A 17,402-nucleotide genomic window follows, 5' to 3' on the forward strand; every position below is an offset into this window, starting at 1 on the left:
TACATGGATAGAATTCACTGACTTACGCAAATGACAGTTTCAAACTTGTCATTTTTCCAGTTGATAACTCCTTGCTGTCTCTTCTGTGTTGCTGTTGTTCCTCGGAGCCCATCTTCCCATGGTGGCTCCTGGTGACTCTGTAAAAGCACACCTTTCATATTTCCAATCTGTCTGAAGAGATTTTGTTCATTTAGAGTTATGATATGAGACCCAAAATTGTTACATCAATTTGGGGAGGATTCAATTTTCATGGCATAAACAATCACTTTGTTGATAGGTATGTGGGGCTCCAAAAGGCTTTGAATGTGTCAAATGCTTGGATGAAAAATATTAGACACCAGCTGCTTCATGCTCTAGCAGGAAAAATGCTTCTCCACCAAGAACATTGCATTGCTTTCAAAACCAGCAACTAGATGCCCACTGCACTCAGTAGTTTGTGGGGGCATATTTTGGGGGTTGGTGGGGTGGGGAATAGAGAAATGAAACAGAATACTTAAACGTGGAAAAAACGTTAAAGAAAATAGAAGGTGGAAAAATGGGAGGACAGGTAGACAGCATCTAAATGTTGGAAGGGATCAAGGCCAAATTCCCAAGGAGCTAAGTAAAAATGGATGTCAAGTCAGTTGCCACTGAAAGGGCCAATGAACAACAGGTTCAACTCATCTTTTTGTCAAATTTAAGGATACACCTGCCCACTCACCCTTCAGTGTGTGTAGCCAGTGATCTCTGCTGTGTCTCAAGCTGGATTTATTTTCCTAATTGCACATGAAAATCAGGAGAGATGGAGAATGCAAACACTTTAGACGGATGGTTGACACTCCACTGAACCCACAACAATTTATTTAATTCACAGTATGTGTAAATCCTCCATATTTGCCAGACTTCAGGATTCCACCCACACTAGGGGCCCAGTGAGATTTATAGCTAACTCTCTCCTCATTTCCAGCATAAATCACAAAAATAAAAACATTCGCAGTATAAAGTCTTTCTAAGTTTTAAACAACTGTTGCATTCTGAGGCATTTGGGGGAAACTAAGTTGAGATTTTTTTTAAAAGTCCTCATGTGTTAATCTTTGTCAGCTCTGACTTCTTAGTGGAGATGCATCTGAGATTCAAGGTCAGGACTGTCATGATTCTTACAGTTATAGCTGCTGGAATCTTTGTCTTCCTTTCACCATGACTTGACACCATTGAAATAGTCCACTGATTGCAGAATTTTGAAAGGGTAAATATTTCATAATACATATTTTTTCTTCTTCTTGGTCTTTAGAGGTTTCCAGTGTGCAAAGCTGCAATTGTCTTGCCATGCCTCATTTCAGACAAAACATTATGTCCTGTCTAGATGGGGTTTTAAAACCTTGGCACTGGCATAGCTGTATGAGCTTGGACGATTGTGTCATATCTCTCAGTCTTGGTCTACTCATTTGCAAAACCAAGATAATGCTCCCTATCTTGCTTGAGTTTGGAGCTGATGAAATAGGCTAATGTATGAAAAGCATTTGTGAATTATAAAGTATTCTCCAAATTGTAGGCTTTCTTAGTATTGTTGAGGTTGGCACAATCATAATCTTCATCCCATTTTTAGAGTTCTGACTTTAGCATAAACTCTACAAGGGCATCTTCCAGTATCAAAGCAAATGGAAAGTATGAAATATTTTGAGTTGCATAGTCTCTTGTTTTGTTGTGAGAGAGGAAATTTTGTTCATCGATTGTGGAATTTTCTAACCAATCAACCCATATAATGTGAAATGAGTTTTCAAATAAATGTATGCATATGTGTGCATGTCTGCAATGAGTTTATATGTACCCATGTGTGTTCAGGATCCCATGAAGGACAGAAGAGGACATTGGATCACCTGGTACTAATGTGAGCTACCATATACTTACTGACCATGCTCTTAACCATTGAGCTACTGTTCCATCCACACTTGACATGATTTTATCTTGTTATTGATGGTTAACTGTGTACATTAACGTGCATTTGAAAACTATGAAGCAGATTTAGTATGAATTTGTTTTCTATGGTTATTTAATCAGTAATGATTTATGATAGATTTGTTTTTCCTACAGGAGCTGCTTTGATGCACAAGGTCTCTTTTCAGGCAATCCTTCTTGCAGTATGCTTAATCATTTCTGCATGTGCAAGGTAATTCTAGTTTCTCTCTTATAATAACATTTCATAATCAACAGGAGCTGTAATTAATGAGCACTTTCCTTGCCTCCTTCCACAAAACGTTTTAGGTAGCTCTACAGCTAAGATTTGTTCAATTATTGGCTATGATGTTGCCCTTTATTCTTCCCATACCTCCTCTATCCTCTACAGTACATACAGAAACCAGTGTACATTGCTTAGAAATTGATTTTAGCATGTGCTCTCCTCAGTTTAACAGTGATGGTAAGGATGGTTATAACCTAAGCTTCTATTCCAGTGCATTCCATAGCACTTGAAGCTCCCTCCCCCCCCCCAAGTCTCCACTTCTTCCATCTCAGTTTGTACCCTAAAATATAGAAGAATCAAAAAGATATTCTCTGAACTTAAGAGTCTAAAGGATAAAAATACTTATTTGGAATCAGCAGAGCTGTGCATAGGAAAACATAGGCAGCCAAGAGTGGGTTAACATGTTGAGAAAATGTAAGATTTATAAAAGGAGTTAGAAAAAAGAGTGTAATATTTTGAAACAACAGTCTTAGCCACAATGATTGACACTAAGAATGATGTTATACTGAGGTGGAAAGGCCGATGTCCCTAAAGAAGCACTTTGTATATAAAGGTTGTAGTAAACTAGGCAGGGTCTTTTCGAACAGCTACTGTCAGATAATCATGTGTAAAGGCCCTTTGTTCATATCGCTCTGGCTTTATTTTTGCTGGGGTTGATACAAGTGACTCTAACTTACCCTGTCAACTTTCACATAACAACTGAGGATACACAACACTCAGTCCTGACTATAGGCATGTTAACATCTACTTCCTATCCTTCATGTTCTTGCCATGCCTTCTTGGTCTATCTTTTGCAAAATTTCTAGGAAAATGTTCAAGTCCTATAAGTACAAAACCTGTTCATGTCTCAGAGTCTTTGTACCCTCTGCCCAGTATAAGTCTACTTCACTAAACTAATAACATGTGATCTTACTTCATTGTTGAACCTTGTCAAATTCTATATTAGAGGGAACTTCCCTGGCAAGTATATATAGACACTACAACTCTGTTCATTACACATATGCCTTGCTTTCCTTTACCTCAGAGCACTTTCTACCCCTGACTCATTACTATATTTTCAGCCATCTAAATATTAATCATCTAGTTCTCACCAGAAGAATGTGAGCAATCTGGTAATGGCATGCCTTAGCAAGCAAACGTGTTTTCAGTACAAGCTTAGTGTCTTGAGTTAAATGCTTACAACTCACACTGGAAAGAAAAAAACAACTTTTTAAAGTTGTCCTGTTGCATACATGTGTATGTGTGTGTGTGTGTGCACGCGCGCGCGCACACACACACACACACACACACACACAAATAGATAAAATTTAAAATTTTTCTTAAAGAATATGAGCAATCCAGAACTAGCATCAATGCATTACCCTCCCTTCTGTATCCTCAATGACAAGAGTTTATTGATAGTTTTGAATGGGTGAATGAAATAAAAATAAACATTGAAGCCCTATGGTCCTCAGTATTTGGACTCTGGTGGAAAAGTGCTACTCAGTCTCAATCCCTGCGTCATGAAGATCAAATGCTCCATATTGCTTTGGAAGGTTGATATTTCCCCCTAATATCAACTCTTAGATTCCCTCAGTTAAGTATGATTTTAGGCCAAGTGAGAGTTGGTATTTTAAAAACAGGCCTCCCACTTAATTATGAGGTTTAAGAAACATTTTAGATCACAATGGGACTAAAAGAACAAAAGGAGGAGGCTCTCTGGCTAAAAATAGATTGTAACAGTCTTCATTACATACCCTAAATTGGAAACTGATAATGTGCATTACTACAATAAAGGCTGGAAGAAACTATGCAGAGCAGTCACAGTCAGCATTCCTTTAAGTTAGAGTGTTCCGAACTTGCAAGTTGGCCAGGACACCCCATTTCACATTTAACAGGGTTTTCAGTGTAACCTCTAGGTTTAACATATGTAGATACATAGTCCTGAGAAGTAAAACTTACCTCCATATCCCTTTTGTGTGAGCTGTGTCTAGAAACTGGTTTCCAAAGAGCAGATTAAGGAACTAAGGAGAATGGTGTCTGTACAGTAGAGTGGGAAGAGTTGGCTGGCACCACCTCTGGTGAGCAAGGTCAACGTCAATGAAATGACTGATTATTGCGGTGTGCCCTTGACAAGATGCAGGAAGATTGGCACATTACCTGCATGTCTTCCGAACCCCAGTCTAGCCAAGAGAAAAATAAAGAGAAAACCCAAATGAAGGACATTTGGCACACTAGAAGTCATCCTCAAAGCCAGTAAGTTCATCAAGGACCATGCTGCCTGCCATTCCAGAGGAGACAAAGGAGACATGATGACTAACTAAGCAAAATGTGTTTCCTGGATGGGATCCTGGGATAGAAAAGGTGCATTAGGGGAAAACTGAAAAATCTAAATTTAAACATTTACTCATATCCATATATACTCAAGGATTTTTAAAATGAGCTTTAATGCATTTATTCTTTGACAATTGCATACACATAGATAACACATTCTGATCATATTCATCCCATAACATTCTTTTTTCCTCTCCCTACCTCACAGAGTTTTACTCTGTACTCTGAGATTATAATTCAACACTATGTTTTCTTTTTTTTTTTTTTTAACTTCCTCAAACTTCCCATTTCATCACTCTTGCAATCTTGAAGACTGGCTCCTATGGGCCTTTTATATACTTTATATTTACTTAGGTGTGTGTGTGTGTGTGTGTGTGTGTGTGTGTGTGTGTGTGTGTGTGTTTCTTTTTCTTTGTTTTTTTGAAACAGGGTTTATATCTACATATGTATTTATTTACTTTCCATCCCATTCATAGCTCCCTCCCTCCTCTCCTATCAGTCCCACCTTCCCCCCCCTCTTCCCCTTATCTCCTTCTCCCCTTCTCCCCTTATCCTCTACTCCTCAGAAAAGGGGAATGTCACACCAACCCACCCCAACACATTAAGCTGCACCAGTGCTGAGTGCATCCTTTCCTCCTGTAGCCTGGCAAGGTAGCCCTACCAGAGGGAAGTGATCAAAAAGCAGGCAAGTGATTCCATGTCAGAGACAGCCCCTGCCCGCTTTACTAGAAGGCCTACATGAAGACTAAGCTGTCCATTAGCTACATATGCATAGAGGACCTAGGTCCAATCCATGCATGGTCCTTGACTGGTGTTTCAGTGTCTATTTGCCTCCCTAGGCTCAGGTTAGTTGACTCTATTGCTCCTCTTGTGGGGTACCAGTCCCCTCTGGGTCCTGCAATCCTTCTCCTCACTCTTCCATAAGGCTCCCCAGTCTCTGCCTAATGTTTGCATGTGAGTCTCAGCATCTGTTTTGATCCACTGCTGGGTGAAGCATCTCAGAGGACAACTATGCAAGGCTCATATCGTCAAGTATAGCTAAGTGTCATTTACAGTGTCTGGGGTTGGCTCTCTCCTATGGGGTGGGTCTCAGGTTGGACTAGACATTAGCTGGGCATTCCCTCAATCTCTGCTCTATCTTTATCCCTACACATCTTGTAGGCAGGGTAGATTTAGGGTCAAAGCTTTTGTGGGTAGCGTGATATTCTCCTTCTTCTGGGCTGTTCTCTAATTCTCCATGTAGCAGGCTGACCGTGCACTCCTACTTGACTCTATTTCCCAAGTGCTAGAGTTAGACGTGTAATATCACATGTGGTTTTTTTCTTATAAAAAGCTATTTAATAGTAATTAAAGTCAAACAACATGTATAACACCAACAATTTACACAGTTCACTTGAAATCATGACAGTATAGCAACTAGGAATAAACATATGAAGACATAGTCAAATGACAATGCACCACCATGTAAATGACAACTACATTTAAGTCACCATCATTTGTTAATTGCCTTCTGATTTGAAAGAATATACATGTTCCTTTGAATTGATAAAATAAAGTTTGTTTGTAGGGTTCACATTCACATGGTCAGCTCAACCAAAAGCCTTTAGTCACTTTAGCTTTCTGTTTCTCTAATGCTATTATCCCGACTCCCTGATCAGTAAATCTTATTTCTTCCACAAAATATATTCTGAATCATAGTTTCTTAGTATTTCAATTATTCTTTATAAAAACAATTAACTCAGACTCATCTTGTATTTTTCCTGTGCTAGCTTTAGTCATTTCTCTGAAATTCCCAAAATTCTTTTATTGTAGAACATTACGAGATCTAGGTGCCACATATACTTACTTGTTGGTATTGGGATGTGATGGTTTCTAGGCCATCTGTAGACAGAAACGAGGAACATTTGTGCATATATAATAAGCTTGGTGTACACACATGTGGAAATTATTTATCTATACACACCCTATTCCAGTGCCACATGACAAATTCCAGGTGTCCCTGTCACCTTGGTTATCCTCAGGCTTCTGCTCTGGCAGTGGTAAGACTGAGTTTTCACTGCTTCCCACTGAATTGATTCATTGCTATTGTATGTGTGCAGAGCTTGTGGAATTAATAACTCACACGCCCATGAGAGGGAACCTTACTGACGCACACACAATAGTTATGTGTAATTCCCTCCATCTCTGGTCTTGCATTTCCAGTTGAAGCTCCATTTCCTGAATATATTTAGATTGGTGCCTCTTTCCTTCCTATGGAAGGAAATCTGAATTTCATTTATGCTAAATACAGCAATCTTTTTTCTGCATCTTATCCTGGAGGTCTCCAACATCCTGATGGATTTTTTTTACCTTATTACAGTGACAGTGGTAACTTCAACACTCCAGTCTCCCCAGTAAACAGGCCACCCTGACAAAAGCTCAACAGAGAAATGATTGAGTTTAAATAATGTCATAAATCAAATGGACTCAACACCTACAGAACATTCCACCCAAACCCTAAAGAACATATAGTTGTCTCAGCTGCTCATGGGATTTTCTCCAAAGCTAACAACATATTGGTATACAAAACAAGTCTCAAATGATACTTTTAAACATTGAAATAACACCCTTTATTCTGTCTGACCAACACTGACCAATGGTAGTTATCAACAACAACAGAATCAGCAGAAAGCATCCAAACTCACAGAAGCTGACCAATCCGCTACATTTGAGCCTTTGGATAAAACCTTGGTCAAGATAGCATCTAGAGTGAAATTAAAAACTTTTCATAATTGAATGAAAACGAAGAAACAACACATGTAAACCCACATGATGCAATGAAGGCTGTTTTAAGAGGCAAGTTCTCAATACTAAGATCCTACATAAAAATAGTAGTGATGTCATATTAATAACTTAACAACATACCTGAAAGCTAGAAAAAAATAATACTCGAAAAGAGAAGATGAGAATAAATAATCAAACTCAGGGCTGAAATCAATGAAGTAGAAACAACAACAAAAATACAAGTAATCAATGAATCAAAGAATTGGTTCTTCGAGAAAATCAGTAAGAGTGATACATTTTTAGCCAAATTAACCAAAAGATGGGGAGAGAAAGCCTAAGTTAACAAAATTATAGATAAAAAGAGGAGACATTACAACAGATAGTGAGGAAATTGAGAGAATCATAAGGGAGTAGTTTTCTTTTTCGTTTTTTTGTTGTTGTTGTTTTATTTTTGTTTTTGTATTTTTTTGTTTATTTTATTTTGTTTATTTTATTTTATTTTTGGCTTTTTAAGACAGCATTTCTCTGCATAGCCTTGACTATCCTGAGCTTGCTTTGCAGACCAGGCTGCCTATGAACTCAAAGAGATCTGCCTGCTTCTGCCTATGTAAGTTTGTTAATATAGCTGACCGACAAAAGTTGTATCAAGAGGGAAAAAGCAATTTAAATAGACCTCTAACCCATTGTTAAATAAACGCAGTAATTAAGATCTCAAAACCAAAATAAGCCCAGGACCAGATGGATTCAGTGCAAAACTCGCCAGATCTTCAAAGAAAACAAATGCTGGTAGTCCTCAAGTTATTCAACAAAATAGATGATAAGGGACATTTCCTAATTCTTTATACAAAACCCAATATCAAACCACACAAAGACTCAGCAATAAAAAAAGGAAAAAAAATATAGATCAATATCCCTTATGAACATAGATGCAAATATTCTCATAAAATACTGGTAATTTTTATTAGCACCATTTAGGTGTTCAATGATTCTGGCAAATATCTGATCATTGCTCAGCAAAGTAGTTTGAGCCATTGTGATAAATAGATAGTCATTGCCAGCATGTTAGCTTGCTTTATTTTACATTGCTTTAAATACCTATCTTCATATGCATATTTTCTTGGTAGAGATGTGATGTGTGATGTATATTCATCATTTTCATCCATTTTGAAAGTTACTTGTTTTCTGGTTGTTGGGTTTTATTTTTAAATTATTATACAAAGTAACAAGTTTCCTTATGGCATTTTCACACGTACGTGCCATTATACTTTGTTATTATTCAGCCCCCTTATTGCTGAGGTTTGGTTGTTCTCATGTAATCTAGATAGGATTCCTTTCATAGTTTCATGATTTGCAGATATTTTCTCCCAACTTTGCATTGTCTTTTCATCCTCTTTAAAGTGTCCTTCACAGAGAAAACCCTTTACTTTCTTTAATTCTCAGAAAATTTAATCATTTATTTCTTCTTTGGTAGACTCTGCACTTCATACTGTATTTAGCAATTCATTGCCAAACACAAGGTCATGCAGATTTCATCTATTCTTTTTCTAGAAGGTTTACACTTCCTGGTTTATAATGTAGTCATAGTCTCTGCCTCTACAACTTCAACGTTGTGTGAGAAAAGCTCTACTTGTGAAGGTTTGTTCTTCTGCGTTCAAATGTTCAATTGTTTCAAGACCATTTGTTGACAGGACTTTCTTTTCATTTAGCGGCTTTTACGTTTCTGTTGGAAATCAATTTACAGGGCTGGAGAGAAGGCTCAGCAGTTAAGAATGAAAGCTCTAGCCAATGGTCAGAATATTCTCCACAGTTGAGTGGAGAGTGTGATACGACTTTCTCACGTACTCTGGTGCCTCACATTTGACCATGTCCCCTGGAGGGGGAGACCTGGTGGCACTCAGAGGAAGGACAGCAAGTAGCCAAGAAGAGACTTGATACCCTATGAGAATATACAGGGGGACGTAATCCCCCTCAGGAACAGTCATAGGGGAGGGGAATAATGGGAAAATGGGGGGGGGGGAATGGGAGGATACAAGGGATGGGATAAACATTGAGATGTAACAAGAATAAATTAATTAAAAAAAAAAAAAAAAAAAAAAGAATGAAAGCTCTCACAGAGGTCTCAAATTCAGATCCCAGACTCCAAATCAGGTGGCACGTAACAGTCTTCAGCTACAGAGAGATCTACTGTCTCTGGCTTCTGCCTCCATGGGCACTGCACTCACATGCATATACTCTCTTTCCTACACACATAGACTCGCATATAATTAAAAGGAAAAATAAAAATTAAAAAAAAATCTGTTTAGCATATCCATGTGTTTCTAGTTTAGGTTTCCCTGGTGCCATTCCTTGTCCTACCTATCCTTTTTGCTGATACACGCTATTTTTATTTTTCAGCTGTATAGTAAATCTTTACATTAAGAGTCTATTCTTAGTCCAAGAAAACCACTACATGTGCTGGAAATGCAGGGTTAACAATATGCTAAAACTGAACAATCTTCTTGTTTCAGATGGTTTATGGGAGGAGAATTAGCCAGAATCTTTACATGTGCACTGATGTTCACAATAGCTTGTAAGTAACGTCTCCCAGATTGCTGCTTTAATTTTTGGAATTTATTCCAATTACAGTCATTTAAATAAGATAAATGTATTTCTCTTTTCTACCTAAGATATTGTGAAATCACTGTTTCTCAACCTTACCAGCTATTTCAAAGCCACCACCTGTGTTAGGTAAGCACTACTTCCGGTATCATCACTGTCTGGTCCAAGATGACAGAATCTGCTATTTGTAGGTTTCTTCTAAGTAAGAGATGGTAAAGGCCATATAGAGGAACAGTCCCCATCAGCATATGAAGAATATTTTCTTTTACTGATAATTATAGAATTATGCTTTATTTTCAAAATAAATAAAATTGTATTTTAAGGTCCCTAGACATTGGAAATAATAGGAAAATCGGTGTCCTACTCAATTCTTTTCAGAAGTGTCATTATAGACTCATAGCATTGCACTTTCAAAGCATCTCATATTAAGATTGTTTTTTTTTTTTTTTTTTTTTTTTTTTTGTGGTACAGCTTCCCAAATGCCTGGCAAAGTGCCTGGGAAATGATGTTATGAACTACAATTTCTCTCTCCCTCTCTACCTCTCCTAATGAGGATTCCACAGGGCTCTCGGTGTCTGAGAGATGCTCACAGAATTTAAAGCAGACTGCCCAGTGCTGTCTCATTGCACGACAGTCTGGGTTGATGACCTTCCCTTCAGTGTGGTGGCTGAAATTAGATGCAATGGCTTGGACATAGAGCAGGATCTGCAAGTCAAATCAGTTTGTTGACCTATGCACTCTCTGCATCCTTATTATGGCATCTTGTTCCTGATTCTGAAATCACAGTTGAGTGAGTGGAGATGTATTTTGTCTACAACCCTAGGTAATATGGTTTTGCTGGCATTTTGAGAGACATTTCCCATAATTTCTAGCCATTCAGGTTTCTGAAGACAGCCATTGATACAACTGAGATTTGTTGAATCTAATACTTTGATAATTGGTTGTGGGGGTCACCCCCAAATCTCTGTTCTTTAACTCTGGTTAGTTACATTTGTTTAAAACTCTTCAAAGATAGCTATTTACTTCCTAGCTATAGTCTAAGCAATTTTAGATCTAAGTGGAGACTCACAAGCTTGCCTTCTCCAGCCATATCTACAGCTTTTTAGGAAGGATCAAGTATTTTAAATGAATATTTATTTATGACAGTTTTATTGATATGAATTTTATATATGTGAATTACATATAAAATACATATATTTTATTTTATTTTTAAAATTTTTTATTAATTTATTCTTGTTACATCTCAATGGTTATCCCATCCCTTGTATCCTCCCATTCTTCCCTCCCTCCCATTTTTCCCTTATTCCCCTCCCCTATGACTGTTCCTGAGGGGGATTTCCTCCCCTGTATATGCTCATAGGGTATCAAGTCTCTTCTTGGTATCCTGCTATCCTTCCTCTGAGTGCCACCAGGTCTCCCCCTCCAGGGGACATGGTCAAATGTGAGGCACCAGAGTTCGTGTGAAAGTCATATCTCACTCTCCACTCAACTGTGGAGAATGTTCTGTCCATTGGCTAGATCTGGGTAGAGGTTTAAAGATTACCGCCTGTATTGTCCTTGGCTGGTGCCTTAGTTTGAGCAGGACCCCTGGGCCCAAATCTGTCTATCATAATGTTCTACTTGTAGGTTTCTAGGACCCTCTGGATTCTTCTACTTTGCCATTCTCCCATGCTTCTCTCATCTAGAGTCCCAATATATTTTATAATACTCAAACTTTAGTCACTTTTACCCTGTCTTACCTTATTTCAGCTCCTCTACTTCTGCTAAATCCTCCTTTTTGCCAACTCCCCCTTCTATTTTCACATATTTTTTTTTTCATCTGTGACCCACTGAGTTTAAATGAGCGTAGGCAGGAGGCTATACACTAGAGCATGAGCAACTTATCAATGGCTAAACCACAGAAGAACGTGACACCTTTCCCCTAACCACCATTCCCTTGGGGCTTCGTGAGCCCTTCTCCCTCCTGCGACAGGATGCTAATGAGCCCTTCCTCACACAGATGTTGTGCAGTCAACCACAACTTCAGTGAGTTCACAAACACATCATCTGGGGTGCACCATGTTTAAAAGACCCTGATTCTCAGTGCTGTTTTTCACCACCAATGGCTGTCTTCAGAAACCTGAATGGCTAGAAATTATGGGAAATGTCTCTCAAAATGCCAGCAAAACCATATTGCCTAGGGTTGTAGACAAAATACATCCAGGCAGTTCTAGGCTAACAGAAATGACCCTAGCATTTCCTAGCACGCTTAAGACCCCAGGCTTGAACATCAGAGTGACCAAAGTAAAAGGGAGAAAGAAAGTGGATTGGAGTGTATTCCAATTGTATAGAGCTTGCTTACAATGCACAAAGCCTTAATTTGATCTCCACAATAAACAATCAATCAAATAAAAAGCAATTTTCACCTAAAGAGCTACTTTAGAACTCAAATTTCAGAAGTGGTAACATTGTTAAGGGTTGTTAAATCACTAGACATGTATATATTACTCTTATTTAAAAATTAAAATCAGAAAAACGAATTGTCAACAATTCTGGTGCTGGCAGAATTCCTAAAGTGGCAGGTGAGGGTAGGGCCTCTAGGCTCTAAAGTCAGGAAGAGGCTATCTTCTGCTTCTGATTCTAGGTCTTCTGACTCCTACTTCCTGAGGGTCTTTAGTTATTACAATGTTTTTGGGTAATTCTTTGACCTTTACTATGATAATCTTGGAAAAATGATTGCTTGTAACTTTTATCTCTTGATTTGTGGCATAACTTAAACTACCAAAACTTTATTGGTAACTATGCTCTGTACCATGTACAGCTCATCTGAATAGTTATAAAAATAAGTCTCTACTATGGGTCCCAAGGTCACAAAACCAAGGCATGTGGCCAGTCTTAATATTTCAGAGCTTAGTACATCACATACATGCAATAGGCAGGGTAAATTTTTTTTCTATATGATAAATGCAAGTATGGATCTTTTAAGCCAAATGAACACCAGAAAGGAAGTTTCCCCACACTTGGAAAGGTATAGGATGTGGAAAGGCAAGTCTTCCTGGAAAAGGCACTGTGTGATTTGACCTGTCACTGTTACTTCCCAAACTGGTTTTCAGTCACTGAGCTCTTCCTTTGTTCTTTCCTAAGAGCAAACATGTCAAGACTGAATGTCGATCTTGCACTGAAATTCTCCTCTACACCTCACTTATGGGAAAAGAGCTCATCTTTGATGATTTATGTACATACTTTGACCTCCTCCCTCTCCCCTTCCCTCTTCTCTTACTGTCTCTTTATTTTTTTTTTTCTGTTTCCTGCTTACCAGTTTTCATGTACACACTCTCTTATATTGAAGATCTTTGAAAACAAGGACTGTATCACCCTATTGCCTTCAAAATAGCTATAGCTGCTATATACATATTCATCAGCCCAAAGATGGTCCACTGCTTGAAGGACTTTCTGCAGCAAAGAGTTCTGTGCCTGTGTATTAAAGACGTTGCGACTCTCTCCTTCTTACCTAGATGCATCTAAAAGATAATGAGACATATATGTGGTTATTAATAAAAAGAGTCAAGAATGACTCATCAGTCTCCTCACACAATCAACGATAAAGGTCTAAGGAAGTGGGGGAGGGGGAAGTCACTGAGTTTAGTTCAACAGACATCCACACTGCAGCCCTCCCACACTCATTTTGTACTATGCAAGGATAGATTTTAATTAGATGCCTCCTCCTTGGCATTTCAGTCCTCTCAAGTCATATCTCCTTTTGTATCATAAATCAATTTCTTGTCATCTGCCTTCCTCCTTAATTTTAAAGTCTACAGTTGTGAGGGTCATTCATCATTCAGCTTTGTTCATGAAAGTCATCACGGGTATCCTATGCATCCAATGATTTTTTTAAGGCATCAGTCTGAATGCTCTACATACCTATAGCAGGCACTCTGCTACCAAAACAGGTAGCATGCTGTCCTAATTTCATTTATGCTGCTATATTAAAATGTCTTGCTGAAAAGCAATATAGGAAAAGAAAGGGTTTTAGGTTACAGTCTATCACTAAGGAAAAATCAGGGCAGGAACTCAAGCAACTAGCCACATTGTAGCTAGCATAGTGCAAAGAGAACAAATGTGTATTTTCTCCTGTTAGCTAGCTTTTCTCCATTCTTTATATAGTTAGGACTCCCCTGCCTAGAAAATGGTGCTGTCACAATGGACTAGGTCTTCTCACCTCAATGAACAGTTAAGGCAATTTTCTCTACAGACACACTAATCTAGATAATTCCTCAACTGAGGCTCTCATCTCAAGTGAGTAAGTTATGCCAAGTTAACATTTAAAAAGTAACCAGAATCCAAGTATGCTCTTTACTGTTAGATGGATACTTTTAATTCCTGTTAATGATACATGAATTCATTAACTTTAGGGAGTTAAGATATGGAAACTCCAACCATGTTACACTCTAGGTCTTTGGGTCATGACCCTTTTAGAAGATCAAGCAACCCTTTCAAGAGGGTTGCATATTGGATATCCTGCAATCAGATATTTACATTATGATTTGTAATAGTAGAAAAATTGAAGTTATGAATAAGCAACAAAAACAATTTTATGGTTGGGTTTACCACAACACGAGGAACTGTATGAGAGGTTCACAGCATTAAGAAGCTTGAGAATCCCTGCTCTAGGCTGTACTCCTCACATGATGCAAATGAAAAACATATTATAAAATGGTAATATCCCAACTTCCATGTTGAGCTTTAAAGGTGAAAGTCTGCCTAGCCTAGGAGAAAAGTGCACCGAAAACTGCCAGGGAGGAAATTGATGTACTGTGAACTCTTCCTAGTTATGATTGTTCAAGCTAGTTTGTGCATGGTTAGATAATGTGTGTGTGTGTGTATGTGTGTGTGTGTATGTGTGTATGAATTATTCATTTATTTCTCTTTCCTCGAATCTAGATTTGACAGCCTTTGAGGAGTATCTATGATGAATGTCTTCAGTCTGAATATCTGGAAACAGTAATGTGCAGTCTTCTTAAAAATCAACTACTTTATTGGAACAGAATGAGAAAATGGATAACTCGGGAAAAAGTTGAACTTGACAATTTAATTTCTTTCTAAAAATCTCAATTTCCACCTGTAATGGTAATTGGTTCATGACAAGAATATCAATTTTCCTTTCTTTCACATGCACTATCAGTTGAAAAGGAAGGGACAGGGGACAGTAACAGAGGGCAGACCACCTGGAGCAATGTTCCCTGTATCTCTAAGGCAGTGGACCTCAAACATTAATTTTAATTAGGGAATTCTATGAGAAGCTTGGGCTGTGGATAACTCTTGTCTTCCAGCATGCAGATATGCCTTGCTGACCTGCTTTAACAAACAATGCGACAAGCATAGGAAGTAGACATAGTTTGTAAATACAATACAATAAATGTACGCTTTTGAAAACATGCATTGGTGTTAGATGGTGAAAACAGATGCTACGGCTTGTCTCCAAATGTCCATGTTAAGAGGTCATAGGACCTTTAAGAAACAGGGCCAGTGGATATCCTTAGATCACTGGGGAACTTCCTTCAGAATGTAAAAGCCCTCAGTCCCTCAGTCTGTCTCTGGCTTTCTGTCCAGCTACATGATCGCTTTCTCCTACATCCACTATGTGATGTTATGCAGTCCACCTTGAAAGCGCTACTAGAATGAAGCAGATGCTGGCACCATACATTTGAATATCTGGAACTGTGAGCCAAGAGAATCTTTTTTCATTACTCAGTACTCTGCCTTGAGTATTTTATTATAGTAACGGGAAACAGACTAAGGGAGTAAGTGGCTTATCATTGATGGAAAATGAGAAAGGGAGAGTCATTTCTTGGAATAGGAATTCATCTCTTGAATAATTCTCTTTACTAAGTTTTGTTTTTAATTTCAAGGGAGTATTGATCATCTTTCATTTAAGTTGTAATGAAATATGATATATAAAAATTCCTTAAGTATGGAATAAAGGAAATATTAGTGTTTTAAAACACATAAAAATGGTAAAACTATGTAATTGACTGAAAAGACACCCAATGGTTTTACCTCTCACCAGGAAATTTCAGATACAGCCTTCTGAGAAAAATGTCTATGTATAGAAACTATATACTTTACAATGGTAATATCAAATTGATCTTGTTTTATATCTGTGATGATTAATACTTATTGTCAACTTGAGTGTATTTAGCATCACCCATGATACACATCTTTAAGTATGTCTATGTGGTGGCTTCTAGAGAGATTTAACTGAAGAGAGAAGAACTACTCTGAACTTGGGTACCAACACCCCAAGGGCTTGTGTCTCGGACTCAATAAAAAGGAGGGAGGGAGAAAGGGAGCTGAACACCAGCATCTCTCTCTCTCTTTTTCTCGATTGTGGACACAATGTGACCAGTTACTCAGGCTCCTGTTTGCTTCCTGCCTTCCTGTCATGATGGACTGTATCCCCTTAAACTTTGAGTCAAATAAACCTTTCTTTTCTTAAGTTATTTTCATCAGTTGTTTTGTCAAAACAATAAGAAAGGTAACTAATATAATGCCATTTTGTTTCTGTACCTTTTTGGTTGGGTGGAATTATATCAATAAGTAAGCCGACATACCATCACATTACATATATAGTGTGTGTAGCATGTAACTTATATTTACCTGTCTGCATATTCCTTTTCACACAACTATTGACCTTGATTACTTGGATTTCTATTCGTTTGTTTTTACTTGTTTATTTGTGTTTTGTCTTATTTATTTGTTTATTTATTTAGTATTTGGATTTAGAGACAGGATCTCTCACTCTCCAGATCAAAGATAGCCTTGAATACACTACATAACTCAGGCTGGCCTTGAATTCAGGAATCTCCAAAACTGACTGTGTATTTTCACTTTAAACTATATGACTGTCCTATGTATTTTATGAACTAACATAGCATACATTTTTCTAAATCCACTGCTGTGTTTTTCATTTTGTTGATTACCATTTTGCTGTGCGTAAGTTTTTAATTTAATATACTCCCACATGTTTATTTTTTATTTTTGTTGCCTGAGATTTCATAAGGTAGTAAAAAAAAACTATGTTGAAGTCAGTATCAGTAAGCCTTTTTCTCTTATTTTCTCTTATTTCAGAGCTCACATTTAGGAGTTCAACACATCTCGATTATGATATGTGCTATATTGTATTTTGGAACTGGAATGCCCCCACAGGCTCACAGGTTGAAGGCTTGGTCCATAGTTGGTGACATAGTTGAGAAGTGATAGGAACTTTAGAAAGTGGACCTAGAAAGATAACTTGTCACTGGAAAGATACCCTTAAAAGGTGTGGTGCGACTTGGTCCCTTCCTCTCCATGAGGTAAGCACCAATGTGTCAGCGTTATCTCTCTATCATGATGTTTGCCTTCAAGTAGCCATAAGCTGAAACCCTTAAAACATGAGCTCAACTAACCCCTTCTGCCTGTAGTTATTTAGGAAAAGTATTTTGTCATATAGTATTAGATAAGGATTTGATTTAATTCTTCTGCATGTTTTCAT

General features: G+C 37.9%; 1 protein-coding gene across 1 annotated transcript in view; it reads left to right on the plus strand.

Moving 5' to 3' along the window:
- Tmem71 (transmembrane protein 71) overlaps window positions 1-17,012 on the plus strand; it is a 34,973-nt gene extending 17,961 nt beyond the window's left edge. Inside the window, exons 6-9 of the mRNA XM_051160513.1 lie at window positions 2,071-2,146; window positions 9,802-9,863; window positions 9,961-10,021; window positions 17,000-17,012. Coding sequence (XP_051016470.1) covers window positions 2,071-2,146; window positions 9,802-9,863; window positions 9,961-10,021; window positions 17,000-17,012 — 212 coding nt within the window. The remainder of the gene's footprint in view (window positions 1-2,070; window positions 2,147-9,801; window positions 9,864-9,960; window positions 10,022-16,999) is intronic.
- Window positions 17,013-17,402: the final 390 nt, after the last annotated feature.

The sequence above is a fragment of the Acomys russatus genome, chromosome 17, assembly GCF_903995435.1.
Source record: "Acomys russatus chromosome 17, mAcoRus1.1, whole genome shotgun sequence".
In the NCBI taxonomy this organism is placed as follows: domain Eukaryota; kingdom Metazoa; phylum Chordata; class Mammalia; order Rodentia; family Muridae; genus Acomys; species Acomys russatus.